The sequence below is a fragment of the Sphaerodactylus townsendi genome, unplaced genomic scaffold (genome assembly GCF_021028975.2).
Source record: "Sphaerodactylus townsendi isolate TG3544 unplaced genomic scaffold, MPM_Stown_v2.3 scaffold_19, whole genome shotgun sequence".
NCBI classification, from domain to species: Eukaryota; Metazoa; Chordata; class Lepidosauria; order Squamata; family Sphaerodactylidae; genus Sphaerodactylus; species Sphaerodactylus townsendi.
This window is the reverse complement of record NW_025950352.1, coordinates 153,802-172,869: the sequence shown is the minus strand read 5'-3', so window position 1 is coordinate 172,869 and position 19,068 is coordinate 153,802. Positions and strand designations below refer to the sequence as shown.

Here is a 19,068-nt window from a genome sequence, read left to right as displayed (position 1 = left end):
TTAGTTTGAGCTAGAGCTAGAAGAGTGTATGTTTAGTCTTATTTCTGAAATTCTTCTCCCTGTCTACCTGTTTCTCCCATTCATGATGTCTGCCCCTTTATCTCTTCTCCAATTCCATTTGGTTAATAGTTTTTTCTCATATTTAATTTTGCTTTGAAAAAAATCATTTGAAGTAGTTTCAAAGTCTAGTTCCTTATTCTCTTTATTGTCTCTTTATTGTTTCCTTTCAGGGTCCAGCTCTTTTAAATAAGATCTTGCCTAAATTTTCACCTGAAAATTGCTCCCTCAGTCCCATTCTTAAGAGAAGATCTTTCTTAAACAGCCCCTGAAATACTAAATTGTTGCCAAGAAGAAAATAACTCTTCCTCTTTTGGCATTATGTCCCTTGGCGTCTCTGTCTGCCAAGCTAGAATGCAGGGTGCTGACTGGTCGGCCGGAGTTCCACTGTTCCAGTGGGGCCCGCTCTCCTTTTGCAGAGTGAGGGTGTGTCAGTGGCGGCAGTCAAGGACGTCTCGCCACAGATTGTGTTTTGAAATGTCACCATTCCTCCGGAAGTGAAAAAAGTCCTTGAGGGCTGAGCAGAAGACAGGAGCTCGAGGCTTTGCGGGATCATTAGGGTCTCACATCAGATGATGAAGCCAGCGAGACTCACCTTCATGGTGCCCAAGGGATGGGGGCAGAGGAAGAACCCAGCAACGTGGGGCTGCAGTTTGGCCGAGAGACTCAAGTGGGGGGTCCCCCAGAGCCCTGTCTCCTTCCAGTTCCAGGGAGCTGATGAGGCGGAAAGGCAGGGGCGGTGGGGGAGGGGACCAGAGGGGGGGCTCTTCTTTCTGGAGCTTTCCTGCCACATGCGCACACCCCCCCCCCCACAGGGCTGACTTGGGGTGAAACCTGCAGCAACTGCTTGTGGGTTTCCCATGAACTTGATGTGGCTGCTCTTAGGTGAAGATGGATGCCAGCTCAGCTTCATGGCAGCAAAGTCTCAGGGCATCCATGTGGTCTGTTCCCCCGCATGCGGTCAGAATCTCCGGGGCTCTGAACCAAATCGTGGGGGGGGGGGGGGGCGCAATCTGGCTCTCATTCCTTTTTGCCACGCCCATAGTAGGAAATGCGTTTGCTGAATGCAACACAGTCCCTGGACAGGGGAGCTGGTGAGGATTGAAGGAGGGTGGAGTTCTTTGTGCATGCTATTTGTGGAGGAAGCCTGTAGTACGTACTCTCTCTCTCTCTCTCTCTCTCTCTCTCTCTCTCTCTCTCTCACCCACACACACACTCACTCACACTCAGCCAGGGGGGCTCCTGCTCCCCAAACATGTGGCTTTCACTGCTTGGCCTTAGTGGGGGGTGGTGGTGGTGCTTTGCTTTTGCAGTGAGTGTTCTCAGAGTCCCACATCAGGTGGGCTTTCTTGGGGTGGGGGGAATAGGCAGGGTCCTTCTCTCTGGCACTCCTGTGCACGTGTCCCCCACCAGACCGGCCCCTGCCATTTGCTCTAGGCACCAGCTGTGTAACGGCCACGCCCCGTTCCGACCTCTGGCGTCCTGGCGGCACGCGCTGGTGGTGGCCGCTCCTCTGCCTCCGGCTCTCCTTTTCCAGCGGCTGGAGCTGATTGTGGTGGTCTGGGTGTCCTCTTGGTTAGTTGCTGGGAGGGGCCAGCGAAGCCTCTCTCCCCACCAGAGCTGACTGGCTTTTTTCTGTAGCCCCCCTCCCCTCTTCTCTGCTCTTTCCTTGCCTGTCTGTCTTTGCTTTCTCCTCCTGATGTCTGCGTCGTCTTCCTCCTCTTCTTCTCAGCTCTTCCACTCTAGAAGAGAGTGTTAAACAGTACGAGCAAGACCTGGCCAGGAGGCTGTACCAGGCCCGGCAACATGCAGCAGGGCAGGCCCCAGTCATGCGAGCGCCGGTGCCTGCAGGCCAACCAAGGTGTGCAGAGCCCCCACCCCCACCCCCTTGTGCAGAGCAACAGCTCACCCCTCCCATGGCCAGGGACCCCGAGACAAGACGTTGCCGTATCCCTACACTCCCCCCCGCCCCCATCCCCCCAGCAGGGGTGGGCTGACTTCCACCCGCAGAGAGTTCCTGCAGTGGGCTAAGCCAAGAGTACAGGCACAGGCTGTCGTCAAAGATAGGGGGCCGCTCTTGCTTGTGCTGGGATTGCTGAAGCCAGGAGACACCCCTTGTTGGATAAACAGGTAACCCATCATTCCAGATTCCCAGCAGGTGTGAAGTGGAGGCGCGCAGGCACAGTGGCCCTGGCTTCTTGCTGCTCAGTGCCCGGGGGGGGGGGGGGGGTTGCCACGTGAGAGTTGGATGTGGCTGTATTTGCAAGCGAGGCTTCCGTCAGCCCGGAGCTCATGGCCGATCGCCTCACGCCTGGCTTCTTGTTCTTCTCCCTGGACAGGATGAAGTCTCTGGAGCAGGACGCTCTCAAAGCCCAGATGGTGATTGCCAAATCCAAAGAGGGCAAGAAACGCAGCACTTTGGAACAGCTGGCAGAGTCTCCCTCGCCAGCCCCCACTCCTTCACCAACACCCCTGGATGGTATTTCTTTTGTAGCCTCTCCTTCCGCAATGCGAGCCCTCCTGGCGGGCTGGTGGGTTTGCAGCGGGGAGAGTGCCGAGTCTTACTTGTGAACTGGGTGACCCCTTCTCTTACAGACTGCGGCTCCCGGAGCATCGCATCGCCAGGCAGGCTGGTAGGAGGCGGGTCCACAGCACAGCGGGCTGGAATGGGCTGGGGGTGCTACTCCATGAGGCCTTCTGGAGCCCAGCTGATGGACATCCCTGGGGCAGGGGCTGTCCTGGCCGACTGGCACAGGCCGCTTTCTCGGGTAATGCGAGAGAGTCCGTTTTGCTCAGCCCCGTCTCTGCAGAGTGCCTGGCCAGTCGCTTTCCTCTCACTGCTCCTTTCCCCTTGGCTGCTGGCCTTCTGCTTTGCTGTCCTTTCAGCTGGTGACGTGATAGACCCCCCTGCAGTCTACTCTGCACAGACCAGAAAGGGCTGCGCTTCCCTGTCCGTGGCGGTGTCCATCAAGGGGGCTCCTGGGCAGGCCTGCTTGGGGCTGGTGCCTGCAAAGACTCACCAAGGAGGCCTCGTGCTCCCCTCTCCGCTGCTCCCCTGGTGCTGCCCAGGGCCCTCTGGGTGTCGGCCTGCCCTTTGGTGCCTGGCATAGAAGAGGCCACCCTGGGGGCCTACAGATGGCTGGCTACCTGCTGCCTCCTAGATGCAGTGGGAGGTGAAGGGAAGGGCTTTAGCCACTGTGCAGAGTGCCCCCCGTCCCCCCCCCCCCGGAAGGGCTTTCTTCTCAGCAGCCTGCCAGAAAGAAGGAGCCTGTTTTTATCTCTGGCACACTGGTCCACGCTCCCCACCCCCCCACCCCACCCCTCTCTGCAGGGTCCTCCAGAAGCTTCTGGTTCTCTCCTCTCTGCCCCCTGCCTGAGAAGAGCCGGGCGGGCATCTCTCGCTGCTGACGGGTCTCTGCTTCACGCCAACTCCTGACCCCCCCCACCCACCCACCCCGCTTTGTACCTGGGCCTTCCCTGTTCACCTGTTCTCTTTCTTTCTCTGTCTCCTGCCTCCCATTCTGTGCTGATCCTTCCAGTCTGTGCCTGACAAGAAGTTTGTCTACAGGGAATTTGCTGCCATTCCTTCTTCCAAACCTGTTTATGACATCCAGGTACAAGCAGCCTGCAGGACGGGGCAGCCCCCCTGGAGCCCTCTTCTTCTCTGCCAGGGCCAGGGAGGGGGCAGGGAGCCTCCGGGCACCCTGAGGGGTGAAGCAGGGAAAGGAGAGCCAGCAAGTGTGGGTGGGCCCTGGTGAAGGGGGGCTGATGGGGCCCTCTCGGGAGCCACTTGTGAGCTTCACTGTGATTCGCCGGCCATCCGGGTTGGCTGCCTGCCTGGCAGAGAAGGGGGCTTGGCCTGAGCTGGCCAGGCACGGAGGGTTTCGTTGCCCCCTTTCTCCCGTGTCGCAGTCCCCAAAGCAGCAAACATGGACACGCCCCAACATGTTACGTATTTCAAACATTGAGAGAGTGCTGAAGCACTCTGCAGTCATCTGACCCGGAGCCTGCCTCACAGGGGCAAGGTCGTTTCCCCCCAACACAGGCGTTGATTCCTCACAGCCGGTCAGAGGCAATCCTGGCTGCTGCCGCCGCCACCTGTTTATATAACACGGGCTCTTCCCCCCCCCCCCCCCCCCCGCACCCCAGCGAGCTTCCAGCCTGCTCCTTTTGGAAGAGGGCAACCTCGTTTACTGGGTTAGACCTCCCCTCCATCAGTAGGGCGTCCCTTTTGTGGAGATGAAGTCTTGTCTGCGTCAGAGTTCTGGGGTGCCTGGGGGCCAGCTGGTGCTCCCTTCCAGTGTGGCCTGGGTGCTGGGTGTAGGAAAGGCTGGCTGCTCTGGGGAGGGGAGCTGCGAGTTCTTGCCTCCCTTCCTCAGAGGTGTCGGGGGCCTTCAAGGCCTCGTCCAAGCTCGATGTTGTCAGGGGCTTCTTCATCCCTCCGGTCACAGGCATGGCTAGGAGCTCTGGCTCCAATGCAGAGCCTGTCTGGTTGGCGTGCAGGAAGTCTCCAGTGGTGTCCTCAGTTTGAAAGGATCCTGCAGCAAGTGAGACGCGTTTTCTCCCGGAGGTTCTGGCATTCAGAGTAGATAAGGCTGACTCCAGATCCGGCAGCGTCAGGGGAGCCTCCCTCTGCCCACTTGGCCCTCCCGTGCTGCGTCTGCATCTTGAGCCTGGGACTGTTTGTGTTCATGGGAGCGGGCCTTGAGGGAGGGGGGCTGGGTGCTGCCCTGGCCCCTTCCCCTCTCAGAACCTCTGGGAGATCCTTCTTGTCCTCCCAGGCAGCGGTAGTCGGCTGCTCTGGTCTGCTGGGGCCAGTGAGTGATTGGAGGGCTAGGCCACAACACTGTCGAAGGCCGGAGTGGTGTTGACAGTGGGTATGGGCAGCTCTTGGCCCACAGATATGCCCGTTCTGTGTTGCGTACCAGACGCACAGCAACAGTGGGCTTCCCGGTTGTTCAGGGGCTGGGGCAGGCTCTCTTGGGTGGGGAGAAGCCCACTCGGTTGGTTCTGTGTGTGGATTCTTTCCTCGTGGCCGGGGGAGGGTGTCAGGGCTGGGCATTGGAAGGAGAGGGTGATGCTGCAGGGGCTGAGCCCAAGGCCCAGCAGAGCTTCTGTGTTTGTGCCTTCTGCTGGCCCCTCATTCTAGCGACTCTCCTTTGCCTCCCCCTCCTGATTCCTTCCAGACCCCCCTGTTGGCTCTCGTGGCCTTCGGCTGCTGCGCATGGTGTATGGGTTTTGCAAGCGCGGCCTGGAAATGCAGCTCTGTCTGGGACCCTGTAGAAAGGGCGGCAGGGCCTGGGACGGCTGGAGTCTTTAACCCCAGATCTTTTGTTATTCGCAGACGCCTGATGGGAGTGGCCCCTGCAGAGTCCTCCATGACAGTAGTTCAGGTGAGTGGCTGGCACAAAAGCCCCTCAGGAGCCAGCCAGCCAGCCAGCCTAGAGCCGGCTCTCTTCCGTTTGTGCACCTGCCAGTGAGGAGCCAGGCTTGCTGCCGGAGTGGGGGGCCAGGCTAAAGGCGAATTCTCATGAGGGAATGGGATGTGTGTGGGGAATCGTGGTCCAGAACACCCCGCCCACCCCCTGATGCTGGCTGGCTGACCCTGGCAGCTCGTAGAGGAAGGGAGAAACAGCGTGGGATCCCCTGACCCAGGGCCTCAGCCACAAGGAAAGCTGGGAAGCCCCCTCTTTGGATGAATGCACAAGCAGGCAGAGGCCTTCCCAGAGAGACGGAGGGCAGTCCCTTCCCAGCATAACCCTTGAGGCCCCTGCCTCTGGGAACAGACCTTCAGAGCTTTGAAGGTACTTGTGTGTGCGCGCACACGCACGCAAGCACACATGTTTCCTGCCCAATCTCCACCCTGACCGGGGGGGGGGGAGGTGAAAGGAAGGGAGTGCTTTGCCAGCAAGTGAGGAGCACCTGGGACGGCCCTTCCTTCTCTGCATGAGGTCTCTGTGTGTTCCCTCTTCAGTGGGTCCAGAGCTGGACGGATCGACGGAGGGCCAGGAGCTTTCAGCCACGCACAGCCCCCTGACTCCTAGCGCATCCCCTCAGGGAGAGCTGGGCCTCTTCAGCCAGCGCAAGCTCCGGCATGCTCAACACAGCCTGGAAGCAGCTGTTCCAACATAACGGTCCTGCCTGCTGGGTCAACGCAAGAACCAAGCGAGGGGGCAGACACTGCAGACGCGGGACTGGCACTCGCTGCTGCCTCCTCAGTGACACTGGACAGAACGGAGCTCTCCGAGGGCTCAGCAACCTTCTCTCAGGCTGTGACGCTTCCTCCTCTTCTCACAGTGCACTGGGGCGGGTTCCGAGGAACACGGACTAGCAGCGGCACCGGCAGAAGACGACGCTTTGGTGTGCAGTGTGTGTTACCTGTTGTGTGGGAGCGTATGTGTGCGAGAGCCAGCGGTGGCTGCTTGGCATGGGCCGCAGCGGATATTTGCCAAATGGCCAGTGGACCATTCACACACTGGGTGGGGGGGTGGGGGTAGCAGGGCCCTGGTTCAAATTGGCTAAGGGCAGAAGAGGTCTTGCTGATTTGTGCTGCCTCCCTCCTCACCTGTGGAGAATGGGTCACACCCAGGCCATGATGCCGAGCACAGACCATGGTCTGTTTTACAGTGGTGTGTGTGTGTGTGTGTGTGTGTGCGTGAGAGAGAGAGTGTGTGTGTAGCAGCAATGGCACCTCAGGCCCACTTATGAACACGACCAGGAGGCAAGTTGTGATTCCTGCCTGGCAGTAGCAGAGGTAGAGCAGTGGGAGAGCCACGGTTAGGGGGCAGGCTAGTTGGTTTAGAGTGTGGTGACGCAGATAGGAAGTGGGGGGGGATGGGGGGGAAGGGGTTTGGAGTGGAGTAGTGCAGGACAAGGTGGGCCTGGCAGTGGCTGAGCCAGCTGGCGTCAGAAACGTCTCGATGGCACACGGAGTTCCAAGGAAAGGCTGTCGCTTGGCCCTCTTGAAGTGTCGGGATCCTGTTTGGGAAAAGGTTGGGTTGCTGGGAGGGGACACCGACAGGCGACTCTGGGCCCAGTGACGCAACTGTTGCTTAGACAGTGGTGGGAAATGGAGGGGCTGAACTGGGGCCGCGCATTTCCCGGGCACCTTCTTGCAAGCTGATGCTACCCGCTGAAAGTCAGCATGTGGAACCTCTCATCATGCCAAAACCAGAGGACCGTTTTATTGAAACACGTCGGCTCCGTCTGTGGGGGGCTCCTCAGTATCTCAGTGACGGCTGCTTCTACATCAACCGTTAGAGCGTTTTGATTTTAATCTAATTTTAGCCTTTGCTTTTATCGAGCGGGGGGGGGGGTGATTTGGAGGGTTTCTTTGACTAACTTATGACTTCTCTAGGTGCTGGGCGGTGGCATATCTGTTCTCTCCCGGGACACTCCAAGGGAGACAAGACTGTAACTAGTGACATTTGTACAACCAAAGAGATCTATTTTGTGGTTCCAGGACAATAAAGTTTACTTTACATTTTACAAATGCTGCCACCTTTGCCTCCTTAGCTGCCCACAGGAGAAATCCCTCGCACTGACCGACTGCCCAGAAACAACATTAGCAAAAGGCCTGATTCGGGCATTCCAGGGACGGGAGAAAGAGGCGTGGCTCTTGCAGAGTCAGCCAAATAAGGATCTTGTGAGCAGCTGCTGGGGGATGAATGAATTCTGTCCCAGTCCTTTGGCACAGTTGACCAAAGAGGTCCTCTCACCATTCTGCTCCTATTCCAGGTGAGGTCTGACGCTCCCCTGAAACCTGACCGTGAATGGGGGGGGGGAGGCAGCCGAAGTGTCCGCTTCCCCAGCCTGTAAGCAGCCGGCCACTTTGACCTGCAGGCGCTGGCTTACCATTAGTTTAAAACCTTTATACACCACTAGAGGTTTCCAAGGTGATTTGTTTCTATCTTGCAATAGGCCACTGTGGACACGTCTTTCACGTGAGGGAGGAAATACTAGTTGGTGGTTGAGACTGCATTCAAACCCCAGTAGTCTGTATAGAGCCTCAAACTCCCATCCCTTTGCTTTCTGAACAGGCCTAGTGGCCCACGGCAGACACGGAAGGCTCAATAAACCCTCCTTTCAAGTTCTTGTCCGTGAATTCTCACAGCGCTTCCATCTCTTTAGGGCTCATGGGATGGATTTCCCCTTTTGGCCCTTTGCCCCCGTCCACCAACTCAGTCCCACAGTCAGTCGCCTGGTAGAGGGGTGGGGAGTCGACCTCCTGCAAGTCTCTGCCAGGCTCTGGGAGGGATGCCAACTCCAGCTCGGCCTCAGCCCTCCCCACTCTGGGCTGCAGACTTCATCTCCCAAGAATGGTTTACACACAACAGGGAGCTGAACTGCACATAACCTCAGGATCGTGTCTGGCCAACCAAGTCGGTCCCAAGATCAAAGAGCCACAACCAATTGTGACCCGTTCCCAGCAGGACCCAACTCAGGCAAGCGATGGGGTGGCCACGTCAGTGGCAGGCTGCATTCGCTGCCAGTCCATCTGTTCAAAATAAATGGGATCCTTTAAGTCCAGTGGCCAATCCCAGCCCTGTCGTCACAATACTGCCCACAGGCAGCACTAACCCTGCATCTGGGGAGGAGGGGTTTTATGTCACTCTCAGTAAAAGGGGGGCACTCACCCACTTGTTGGCACCCATATTTGGTACTTGGCCACTGGCACCCTGTAGGCCAGGTCAGCCTGCTTCTTGGTCACCTTTGCCCGAATTTCAGCATCGGAGGGGGAGCCTTTCCCCACCAACCCAGGTTGGGCATTTGGCTCCATGCTTTCCCCCAGCCCCTCCTCAGCCTCCTCCTCCTTCCGCCTTTGCGCAGATCCCCCAAGGGACCCTGCCCCTCCACAGCAGAGGCAGAACCCCAGACACCTCCTCCGTCCACGTTTTGTCGGGGGGGGGGAGGTCTTGAGCCCCCAGGTTAAGGGTGGCTGGTCACATTCCTGCTGGGGCTAAGCTGCTTTCGCTCTACCCCCTAAGTCACAGGCCAGCCAGATCCATTCCACTAGAGTTGGGGGGTTGTCTGGCACAAGGGCCCATTGGTGGACCTCAGACTCACAAATATTGCCTCTGGCCAGTCCTGCACATGGCTGGTCAGCTGCAAACTCCACCACAAATTTGGCTCCTTGGCGCAGCCTTGTGAGCTGGTTCCTACCTTTCTCTCCTTGCTGGGGGTCCTCAAAATGGCCACGCAGTGTCAGCATAAAGTGATCCAGTCAATGGAGTTCGACAGCATCCAACTCAACCAGTCCAACGGTCCAGGCAGCCGCCCCGCTTTCCAGCAAGCCTCCCACGTATCACACCCAGCTAGCATCTGAAGGAAAGGTCTGGCCCCAATCCTCTACAAAGCCACTCACCTGAATCTCCATAAAGCTAGTCACTTGAATCAGGCTAGCTCACCTGGATCTTCATCAAACAAGGCTTGTAGCTCTTGGTTAATTGGTACGGCGGTGGCACTTGCAGAACCAATGGGGCAGGTGGCTGGGCCACTGGCACAGCTGATTGCCAGGGGCCCCCGTCGGTGGTGGTGGTGGAGCAAGTTGCTGTACTGCACCGTGGGGGCTCTGTGCCCTCAACATGTGCCAACCAGCCCACTGTCTGGTGAGGTCCCCCATCCCTCTGCTGAGAACGCTCATCGCATGCCAGAGAGCCTCATTCTCAGCCTTCAGCCACTGAACTTCTTGGTCACGGCTTTCTACCTAGGACCACTCCCTGGCTTCCAAGAATTCGGCAGATGTAGCAGCCCAGCGTCACGGGGCCAGCCAGAAATAACGGGCACCTCCATACAGAGCTCATAGCAGTCCTTGGGAGAGATGCCTGGGAGATGGTCACCCCCGCTGGAGTTTTCAAGATTCCCTCCCCCTGAAAGATCATCTGGGTTCAGTTTGGTCCCCAGCTTGGCACCCCAGTTGCTGGAAGTAACACCTCCATTCCAGTCATCATTCCCCAACGTGGCTGCAGTGTGGCGGAACAGGCAGGCTTTGCCTGGCAGGCCCTACTCTGCTCCCCAAGCCACTCCTGGGGGTTGCCAACTTCTGGGGAGGGCTAACTTTGGGCATACCGCTGCCACCACCTGACCATTTGAGGACTGCCCGCTGGGGAAGATCAGCATTCCCCAGCTTCCTTTCCCACTGTGAGGCCGCTGCCTCAGTGTCCCCCTTGGTTCCCCTCTCCTGGGTTCCACAGGGTAAACTGGGGGTCCTGGAGGAAAAGCTGCTCAGCCTTCCTCTCTCTCCTGTTTAAAGAGCGCACCCAAGACCGTGGGGCATTCATGGCTCAGAGAACTGTCCCCTGCATCTAAGGTTTAAAAGTATTTATTAATAATAAAAGTCACAGTGATTCTGGATTCCTCCGTGTCAACTGGGGCAGAAGTCACGAATGTAGCCCACCTGGCATTTTACCCCCAGCACCAGGTGAGGATGCTGGTTCTCTGCCTAACCACGGTCATCCACACAACACTCACCTCCAAGCTAGACTACTGCACCTCGTAAGCAGGGTTGGCCTTCTGACTGCTTTGGAAACTTCAGCTGGTGCACAATGTGGTGGTGTAGAGACTGACTGCAATGACTTGGTCAACGCAAGTGCTCTGCCAGCTGCATGGGCTTCAGGGGAGTTCTGAATCAGATTCAAGGTTTTAGTACTAACTTCCAACTTTCTAAACAGTCTGGGAATGTTACTGGCCCAAAATGCAGTAGCTCATTTGCTCACAGGAGATGCCTTTAGAGATCATATTCTGCCTGTGTTGCGTCACCTGCATTGGCCCCCAGTTGAGTTCTGAATCATCTTCAAAGTGTTGGTGCTAACCTTTAAGGTCTTACGCAGCTTGGGACCCTCGTACCTTCGAGACCGTCTTACCCCATAGGTCCCAGTTCGGCAGAGGCCAACCTTCTGGTGGTCCCTGGCCCCTCAATGATGCGGCTGGCCTCCACTAGGGCCAGGGCCACAAAGGCCCTGGCCCCTGCCTGGCAGAACAGTCTTCCTCCAACTGTCTGGGCCCTGTGGGATCTTGGTGAGTTCTGCGGGGCCTGCAAGACCGAATTGTTCCACAGGGCCTTTGGAGAGGCCGGCCGCTGATGGCGCCTCCCCCCCTACTTTCTTTCAACTATGTGGTTCCTACAACATCTGTGGGAACTTCTGTTCCCCTCCCGAGAGGGTTTGCAGTTGTTGGACGCTGTATATTGTTATATATTGAAATGTTGTATTTCATGGTTTTAGCTATTTTAATGTTATAGAGCTTATATTTATATTTTAGACTGTGATTATTCTGTGCTTCATCTGTTTATGTTATCTGAGCATTGCCCAGAGCCCTTTGGGGGAGGGTGGTATATAAAATTAAATAATGATAATAAGAAGGAGGAGGAGGAGGAGGAGGAGGAGGTGTGGATCATTGCTATCGCAATACCCAATGATAGTAGGGTCAACGAAAAACAACATGAAAAGATTGCAAAATACCTGGATCTAAAGATCGAGATCCAGCGTCTTTGCCGCAAACTAGCAGCAGTGGTGCCAGTGGTCATCGCCGTGCTGGGTGCTGTCCCAAAAGACCTGGGGCAGCACTTGAAACAAATTAACATCGACAAAATCAACATCTGTCAACTTCAAAAAGCCACGTTGCTGGGCTCCGCAAACATCCTTCGCCGATACGTCACAACATCCTAGGCCCCTGGCTGGAGCTCAATGGTGACGTAGACCAACACCGACAGTGATACCTGGCTGCCGTGTATTTAACAACAACAACAACAAGTGGATGAATAGTAACTGGGAAAACATATTTGATACAGAAAGATTCAGCAAAAGGGACAATACCAGGAAACTACAGGCCAATAACGTGTTTGCCTACAATGTTCAAACTGCTGGCAGGCATAATTGCTGATCAAATCCAAGATTACTTGGAGGCAAATAACATCTTGCCAGTAGAACAAAAAGGTAATAAAAGAAGAAGTAGGGGCACCAAAGATCAGCTTCTGATTGATAAAATGATACTGGAGAACTGCAAAAGCTGCAAAGCAAACCTGTATACAACGTGAATTGATTACAAAAAAGCATTCGACTCACTGCCACACAGTTGGATCATCAAATGTCTGGATGTCATTGGGGTTTGTGAAAATATTAGCAAGTTTACTCAAAATGCAATGAAACACTGGAAAACTGAGTTGTTCGTGGGCAACCAAAGCTACGGAACTGTCAACATCAAGAGAGGAATTTTCCAGGGTAACTCCCTGTCACCATTGTTGTTCATCATTGCAATGATCCCACTGTCAACAATTCTACAAAAAACAAACCTGGGCTATCAAACTGCAAGAAATTCACCAAAAATTTCCCACTTGCTGTACATGGATGATCTAAAGCTTTATGGAAAATCAGAAACTGAAATTCAGTCCCTGACCAACACAGTCAGAATCTTCAGCAATGACATTAGTATGGAGTTCGGCTTGGACAAATGCGCCACAGTGGCATTGAAGAAAGGGAAAATTACTGACAGTAAGGGCATAGAGATGCCTAATGGAAAAACCATAAAGTGCAATCAACCTGAATCCTATAAATACCTGGGAATACTACAGCTGGACAACATCAAGCATGGACATGTGAAAAATGTGGTCAGCAGAGAATATGTCCAAAGGGTCAGAAAAATTTTGAAGAGCAAATTAAATGGCGGGAATACGATCAAGGCTATCAACACCTGGGCCATACCCGTCATCAGATACACTGCTGGAATTGTGAACTGGACGCAAGCAGAGCTGGACAGAAAAACAAGAAAACTGATGACAATCCACTACTCATTACACCTGCGTAGTGATGTTGACAGACTTTACCTACCCAGAAAATCAGGAGGTAGGGGGCTTCTGCAAGTGAAACAAACGGTGGAAGAAGAGAAACATGCACTGGCAGATTATGTGAAAAACAGTGAAGAACCAACATTGATGGAAGTCAACAAATGGAACTTTGAAAAAGGAGACTGAGAGCTTGATTCTTGCAGCCCAAGAACAAGCAATTCGAACAAACGCCATCAAAGCCAGAATTGAAAAGTCGACTACAGATCCCAAGTGCAGACTCTGCAAGGAAGCAGACGAAACAATAGATCACATACTTAGCTGCTGCAAGAAGATCGCGCAGACGGACTACAAGCAGAGGCATAATACTGTTGCTCAGATGATTCACTGGAACTGTTGAGGCATAATACTGTTGCTCAGATGATTCACTGGTGCCACAACTACCATCTGCCTGTGACAAAGAACTGGTGGAATCACAAACCTGAAAAGGTCACTGAAAATGAACACATAAAACTACTCTGGGACTTCCGAATTCAGACTGGCAAAGTTTTGGAACACAATACTTCTGACCTCACGATTGTGAAAAAAAAGAAAGTGTGAATAGTCGATGTTGCAATTCCTGGTGACAGCAGAATTGATGAGAAGCAACTGGAAAAATGTACACAATACGAGGATTTAAAGACTGAACTACAAAGACTCTGGCACAAACCAGTAAAAGTGGTCCCAGTGGTGATCGGCACACTGGGCGAAGTGCCTAAAGACCTTGGACGGCACTTAAAAACAATTGGCGCTGTCAAAATCACCATATGTCAGCTGCAAAAGGCCACCCTACTTGGCTCTGCACGCATTATTCGTCGATACATCACATAGTCCTAGATGCTTGGGAAGTGTCCGACGTGTGATGTAATACAAAATCCAGGATATTGATAATAATATGAATTTTAATGAAGGCCAACAACCAGCTAAAGATCTGGCAGCTGTGAAATCTACAATAATAATACAACATGGTGATACAAATGAAAAATTATTCTATACATATGCTTTATGTGATTACCGTCGCCATGGGTTAACAAAGGGCAGCGTCGCATGCTGGGGTCCCCTGGGAATGTGCTTGACAAGTTATGGGCTACAAATTGGATAACCATCCAAAAGAAAAGAGAAGTACGAGTGCGCATGAAAATACGTGCCATCATGAGCAACTACATTACTACAACTCAGAGCCAGAAAAAAGAGGAAACTTGAAGGGGATGTACGAATTGTGGAAACAATGCTACCCAGATTAGAATATCACTGAGCAAAGACTGGCAGATCAAAGGCGATTGATCATACCTGAGGAATAAAGTGTTTACAGAAGATAGAACTGGAAAGAGAGTCCCAGAAAAAAAAATTGTGAAAAGCAACTGTAACATCAAGGGAAGAAGAGACATTGGCACATATTCCAGAAACAACAGGAGAGATCATAATAGAACTGCTAAGGATGAAATACGCCAGCAACAGGGAGAGAAAATAACCATGATTACAGTCCTGCCAGAGAAAGTCCCATGACAGAAAAAACTGATAGACTGACAGAAAGACAAAAGAACTAAGGGAAAAGATCATCCGCAGTATGGACAATCAAATGAGGGACAGTGGCTGCCCACAGCATTAGAAAAAAACTGGTCATGCCCTTATACTCTAGAAGGATTGTCATGCCCTTATATAAAGCAGTGGATGAATAGAGCCGCGCCGGAGTTACTGTGTTGTTCAGTTCTGGTGCATACACATCTCAAAAAAGTGATATCGAAAGAGATAGAAAAAAAATTTGCAGAGAAGACGCTACACTTGAGGATGATTGAAGGATTAAAGAGCACCTTCCTTTATGAGGAGAGGCTGCAGCGTTGGGACTCTCTTAGTTTGGAGAGGATGCGGCTGAGGGGGGATATGATTGAAGTCTATAAAATTATGCATGGGGTAGAAAATGTTGACAGAGAGACATTTTCTCTCTCTTTCTCACAATACTAGAACCAGGGGGCATTCATTGAAAATGCTGGGGAAGAATTAGGACTAATAGGAAACCGGTCACTTCTTTCATAGCGTGTGATTGGTGTTTGGAATATGCTACCACAGGAGGGTGATGGCCACTCACCTGGATAGCTTTAAAAGGGATCAATGGACAGATTTATGGAGAGAGAAGTCGAAAATCTATGGCTACCAATCTTGCCAGTCCTCCCTTTGATCCTCAGATTTGCAAATGTCTTAGCAGGACCAGGTGCTCAGGAGCAGCAGCAGCAGCAGAGGCCATTGCTTTTCACCTCCTGCATGTGAGCTCCGAAAGGCACCTGGTGGGCCACTGCGAGTAGCAGAATGCTGGACTAGATGGACTGTGGTCTGATCCAGCAGGCTAGTTCTTATGTTCTTATGTTCTTAAAATGGTGCCCAAAAAAGATCTGGCAACCATAACGAGGGATGTAAACATGGCATTGATGACAATTGAAACAACATCCATCAAAACAAACTAATCAGCTTCATGTACAGTATGGCACTGAAGTGGTCACAAAGAGAACTGGGCATTAGAAATACCTAAACCCAGGATAAACTTCAACCACTTCAAAACCAAAGTTGGAAAGAAATTAGATCTGGAAACAAGAAGTATCAGAAAACTAAGATCAGATGCCAGTAATTTGAAAAATATGAAAGAACAAAGATTAAAGAATGGCAAGATCATGAAAGAATTAATTAGAAGGTACTGGCTAGACACTAGAACAATTGAAGAAGCACTGGAGATCACCAAACAACAAACAACAGCCACAGCGAGAAAAATTGAAAGATACGAAGCAAGAAACATCCAGTACAGACAGTATCAGCAATTTCGACCAGACCAGCAATTTCTACCAAAGCCTCAACACAAAGATCAATATTGAAAGAAAAAAAACAGAGAAAAATGCAACACTTCAGTTTTGGAAAGATCTGTGGGAAAACGAGAAAGATTACAACAGTAAGGCGCAGTGGATAAGAGATTTTGAGAAAGATAATGGCCAAAAACAAATGCAAGAGCTAGAAATAACAACTGATATGATAACAAATCGGAGCAAGAAAATGAAAAATTGGACGGCACCAGGACATGATCAATTCATGGCTTCTGGCTCAAATACCTAACCAGTTTGCACCTGGCAGTGGCCAAGCAGTTCAATGAAGCCATGCAAAATGGTGAGATTGATCAATGGCTAACAACTGGGAAGACATACTTGATTCAGAAAGATCCAGCCATAGGAGCAACACCAGGAAACTACAGGTCAATAACATGTTTACCCATGATGCTCAAACTGCTCACTGGCATAATAGCAGATAACATCATGGACTACTTGGAAGCAAATAGCATCCTGCCAGTGGAGCAAAAAGGGAACAAAAGAAGGAGCAGGGGTACAAAAGATCAACTCCTGATAGATAAAATGATAATGGAGAACTGCAAGAATCGAAGAACAAATTTGCATCTGGTCTGGATCGATTACAAGAAGGCATTTGACTCACTGCCCCATAGTTGGATCATGAAATGCTTGGAAACAATTGGCATCAGCAAAAACATTCGAGTATTCACTGAAAAAGAAATGAGACAGTGGAAAGCTGAACTGACAGTCGGAAATGAAAACTTTGGAACAGTCAACATTAAGCGAGGAATTTCCCAAGGTGATTCACTATCACCTTTACTGTTTATCATTGCCACGATCCCACTAACAGTAATTTTAAAGAAAACAAAGTTGGGCTATCAAATGGCCAAAGACTCAGAAAAAAATCTCACATTTGCTGTACATGGATGATTTGAAGCTGTATGGGAAATCAGACACAGAAATCCAGTCACTAGTAAACACAGTCTGAATATTCAGCACAGACATTTCGATGGAGTTTGGCCTGGAAAAGTGTGCTACTGTGGCAATAAAGAGGGGCAAGATCACCGAGAGTGATGGGACTGAAATGCCTGATGGCCAACTCATCAAGTGCAACCAAGAGGCCGCTTATAAATACCTGGGCATTTTGCAGCTGGATAACATCAAGCACAGGCAAGTGAAGACTGTTGTCATCAGAGAGTACACCCAGAGGGTCAGGAAAATTTTGAAATCTAAATTAAACGGCGGGAATACCACCAAGGCCATCAACACCTGGGCCATACCTGTCATCAGGTACACTGTGGGAATCATCAACTGGATACAGGCAGAGTTGGAAGCATTGGATAGAAAAACTTGGAAGCTTATGACAATGCACCATGCCTTACACCTACACAGTGATACTGATAGATTATACCTTCCCCGGAGATCTGGAGGCAGGGGCTTACTGCAAGTACAGCAAACAGTGGAGGAAGAGAAGCATGCACTGGCCGATTATGTGAAGGAAAGTCAAGAACAGGCATTGATTGAAGTGAACAATAGACATTTGCTGAAGATCCAGAAAACCAAACAAGAATACAGAAAAAATGTGATTAAAATGAGGACTGAAAGCTGGCACAACAAAGCACTGCATGGCCAATTTCTGGAGAAAATCAAAGACAAGGTGGATAACGAAAAGACCTGGCTGTGGTTAACAACTGGAACTCTGAAAAAAGGAAACAGAATCCCTGATTTTAGCCGCCCAAGAGCAAGCCATCAGAACAAATTCGATCCAGGCCAAAATAAAAAAATCCTCAGATGATGCAAAATGCAGATTGTGCAAAGAAGCTGATGAAACTGTAGATCATGTCCTCAGCTGCTGCAAAAAGATTGCCCAGACTGAGTACAAACAGAGACACAACTCAGTGGCCAAGATGATCCACTGGAATTTATGCAAGAATTACAACATAAGAACAGCTAAGAACTGGTGGGAACATTGTCCAGAGAAAGTAATGGAAAATGAGAAGGTCAAGATCCTGTGGGACTTTCGAATCCAAACGGACAAAGTGTTGAAACACAATACACCAGACATCACCGTGATCGAGGATGAGAAAGTGACCATCATCGACATAGCAGTCCCCAGTAACAGCAGGGTCATTGAAAAAGAACACGAGAAGGTCACTAGATACCAAAATTTGAAAATCGAGCTTCAGCATCTATGGCACAAATCAGCTGAGGTCGTCCCAGTGGTAATCGGTATGCTGGGCGCCATCCCCAAAACAGTAGGGCACCACTTGAAACATATTTGAATTGACAAAATTAACATCTGTCAAATTCAGAAAGCAGCCCTGCTGGGATCCGCACGAATTCTACGCCGATACATTACAACTTCCTAGGCCTCTGGGTGAGGCTTGAATTGTAATGAAGGCCAACAACCAGCTAAAGATCTGGCAGCTGTGAAATCTACAACAACAACAACAACAACAACAACAACAACAACAACAACAACAATAATATCTGCCTCTCCAAATACCCTCCCCATAGAGTGCTACGTTCAGCAAATAACCACTTTCTGGGGATGCCTGGCCCGAAAGCAGTCCGGCTGTCCTGGAACAGGGCCAGAGCTTTTTTGGACCTGGTCCCAGCCTGGTGGAACACTTTGTCGAATGAGATCAGGGTCCTGCGGGGTTTAGTACAGTTCTGCGGGCCTTGCAAGACAGAGTTGCTCCGCCAGGCTGATGGTTGAGGACCACAACGGTATCCCGCCTCTCTGGCCTCCCCTGCCCCCGTCCCTTTCTCCCCCTTAGACCAGTACAAGCGAGTGGGTTTGGGGACAGTTTAATTTCCCTCCCATGAATTGGATTTTATGACGCCTACACTGTTGAACGTACAATTTTATTGGATTTTATGGTATTCGTATCACATTGATGCTGTGTGATGCCCTGAGCCTCATAGGGAAGGGGGCCTCACAAATAAAACAACACCAATAGACAGTGGCTGTGGACCAGGCCCCCATCGACAGCAAGGCTCTTTCAGTGCGGGCCCCCCTCCTGTCGGGTCCTGAGGGCTAGCTTGGAGTGGCAGGAAAAGACCTTGCTCCAGGTGGAAGCTGAGCAGGGCCCCCTCCCTTCCCTGTGGCTGCCATGCAGGAAGGAGGCAGCTGTGAGAAGGGGCCTCTCCTGAAGCCTCGCTTTCTGAAAGAGAACAGCCCCCGCCCCGCAAACACAGGCTCAGTGGGTCAGGGAGCAGAGGCCTGCGAAGGATGCATCTACGCTTCACTGGCCTGCACACAGGGCGTGCACGACTGCTCCTGCAGCTAGCTGCCTGCCTGCCTGCCTTCCCCTCCCCTGCCCTCCTTGGACCAGCCACTTGGGCCCCAGAATGCAATGCACAAAG

The 19,068-nt window shown here is 51.9% G+C and overlaps 1 protein-coding gene across 8 annotated transcripts in view; it reads left to right on the top strand.

Annotated features, from left to right (window-relative positions):
- The window catches only part of SCRIB (scribble planar cell polarity protein), a 63,316-nt gene extending 55,771 nt beyond the window's left edge, over nt 1-7,545 (top strand). For 6 of the 8 annotated variants that reach the window (XM_048482656.1, XM_048482655.1, XM_048482654.1 and 3 more), the window contains 6 exons: nt 1,790-1,918; nt 2,397-2,536; nt 2,653-2,690; nt 3,597-3,671; nt 5,402-5,450; nt 6,032-7,545. In XM_048482656.1, the coding sequence (XP_048338613.1) occupies nt 1,790-1,918; nt 2,397-2,536; nt 2,653-2,690; nt 3,597-3,671; nt 5,402-5,450; nt 6,032-6,189 (589 nt within the window). In that variant the 3' untranslated portion in view covers nt 6,190-7,545. The remainder of the gene's footprint in view (nt 1-1,789; nt 1,919-2,396; nt 2,537-2,652; nt 2,691-3,596; nt 3,672-5,401; nt 5,451-6,031) is intronic. The other 2 variants (XM_048482657.1, XM_048482658.1) reach the window with 2 other exon arrangements.
- The last annotated feature ends 11,523 nt before the right edge of the window (nt 7,546-19,068 follow it).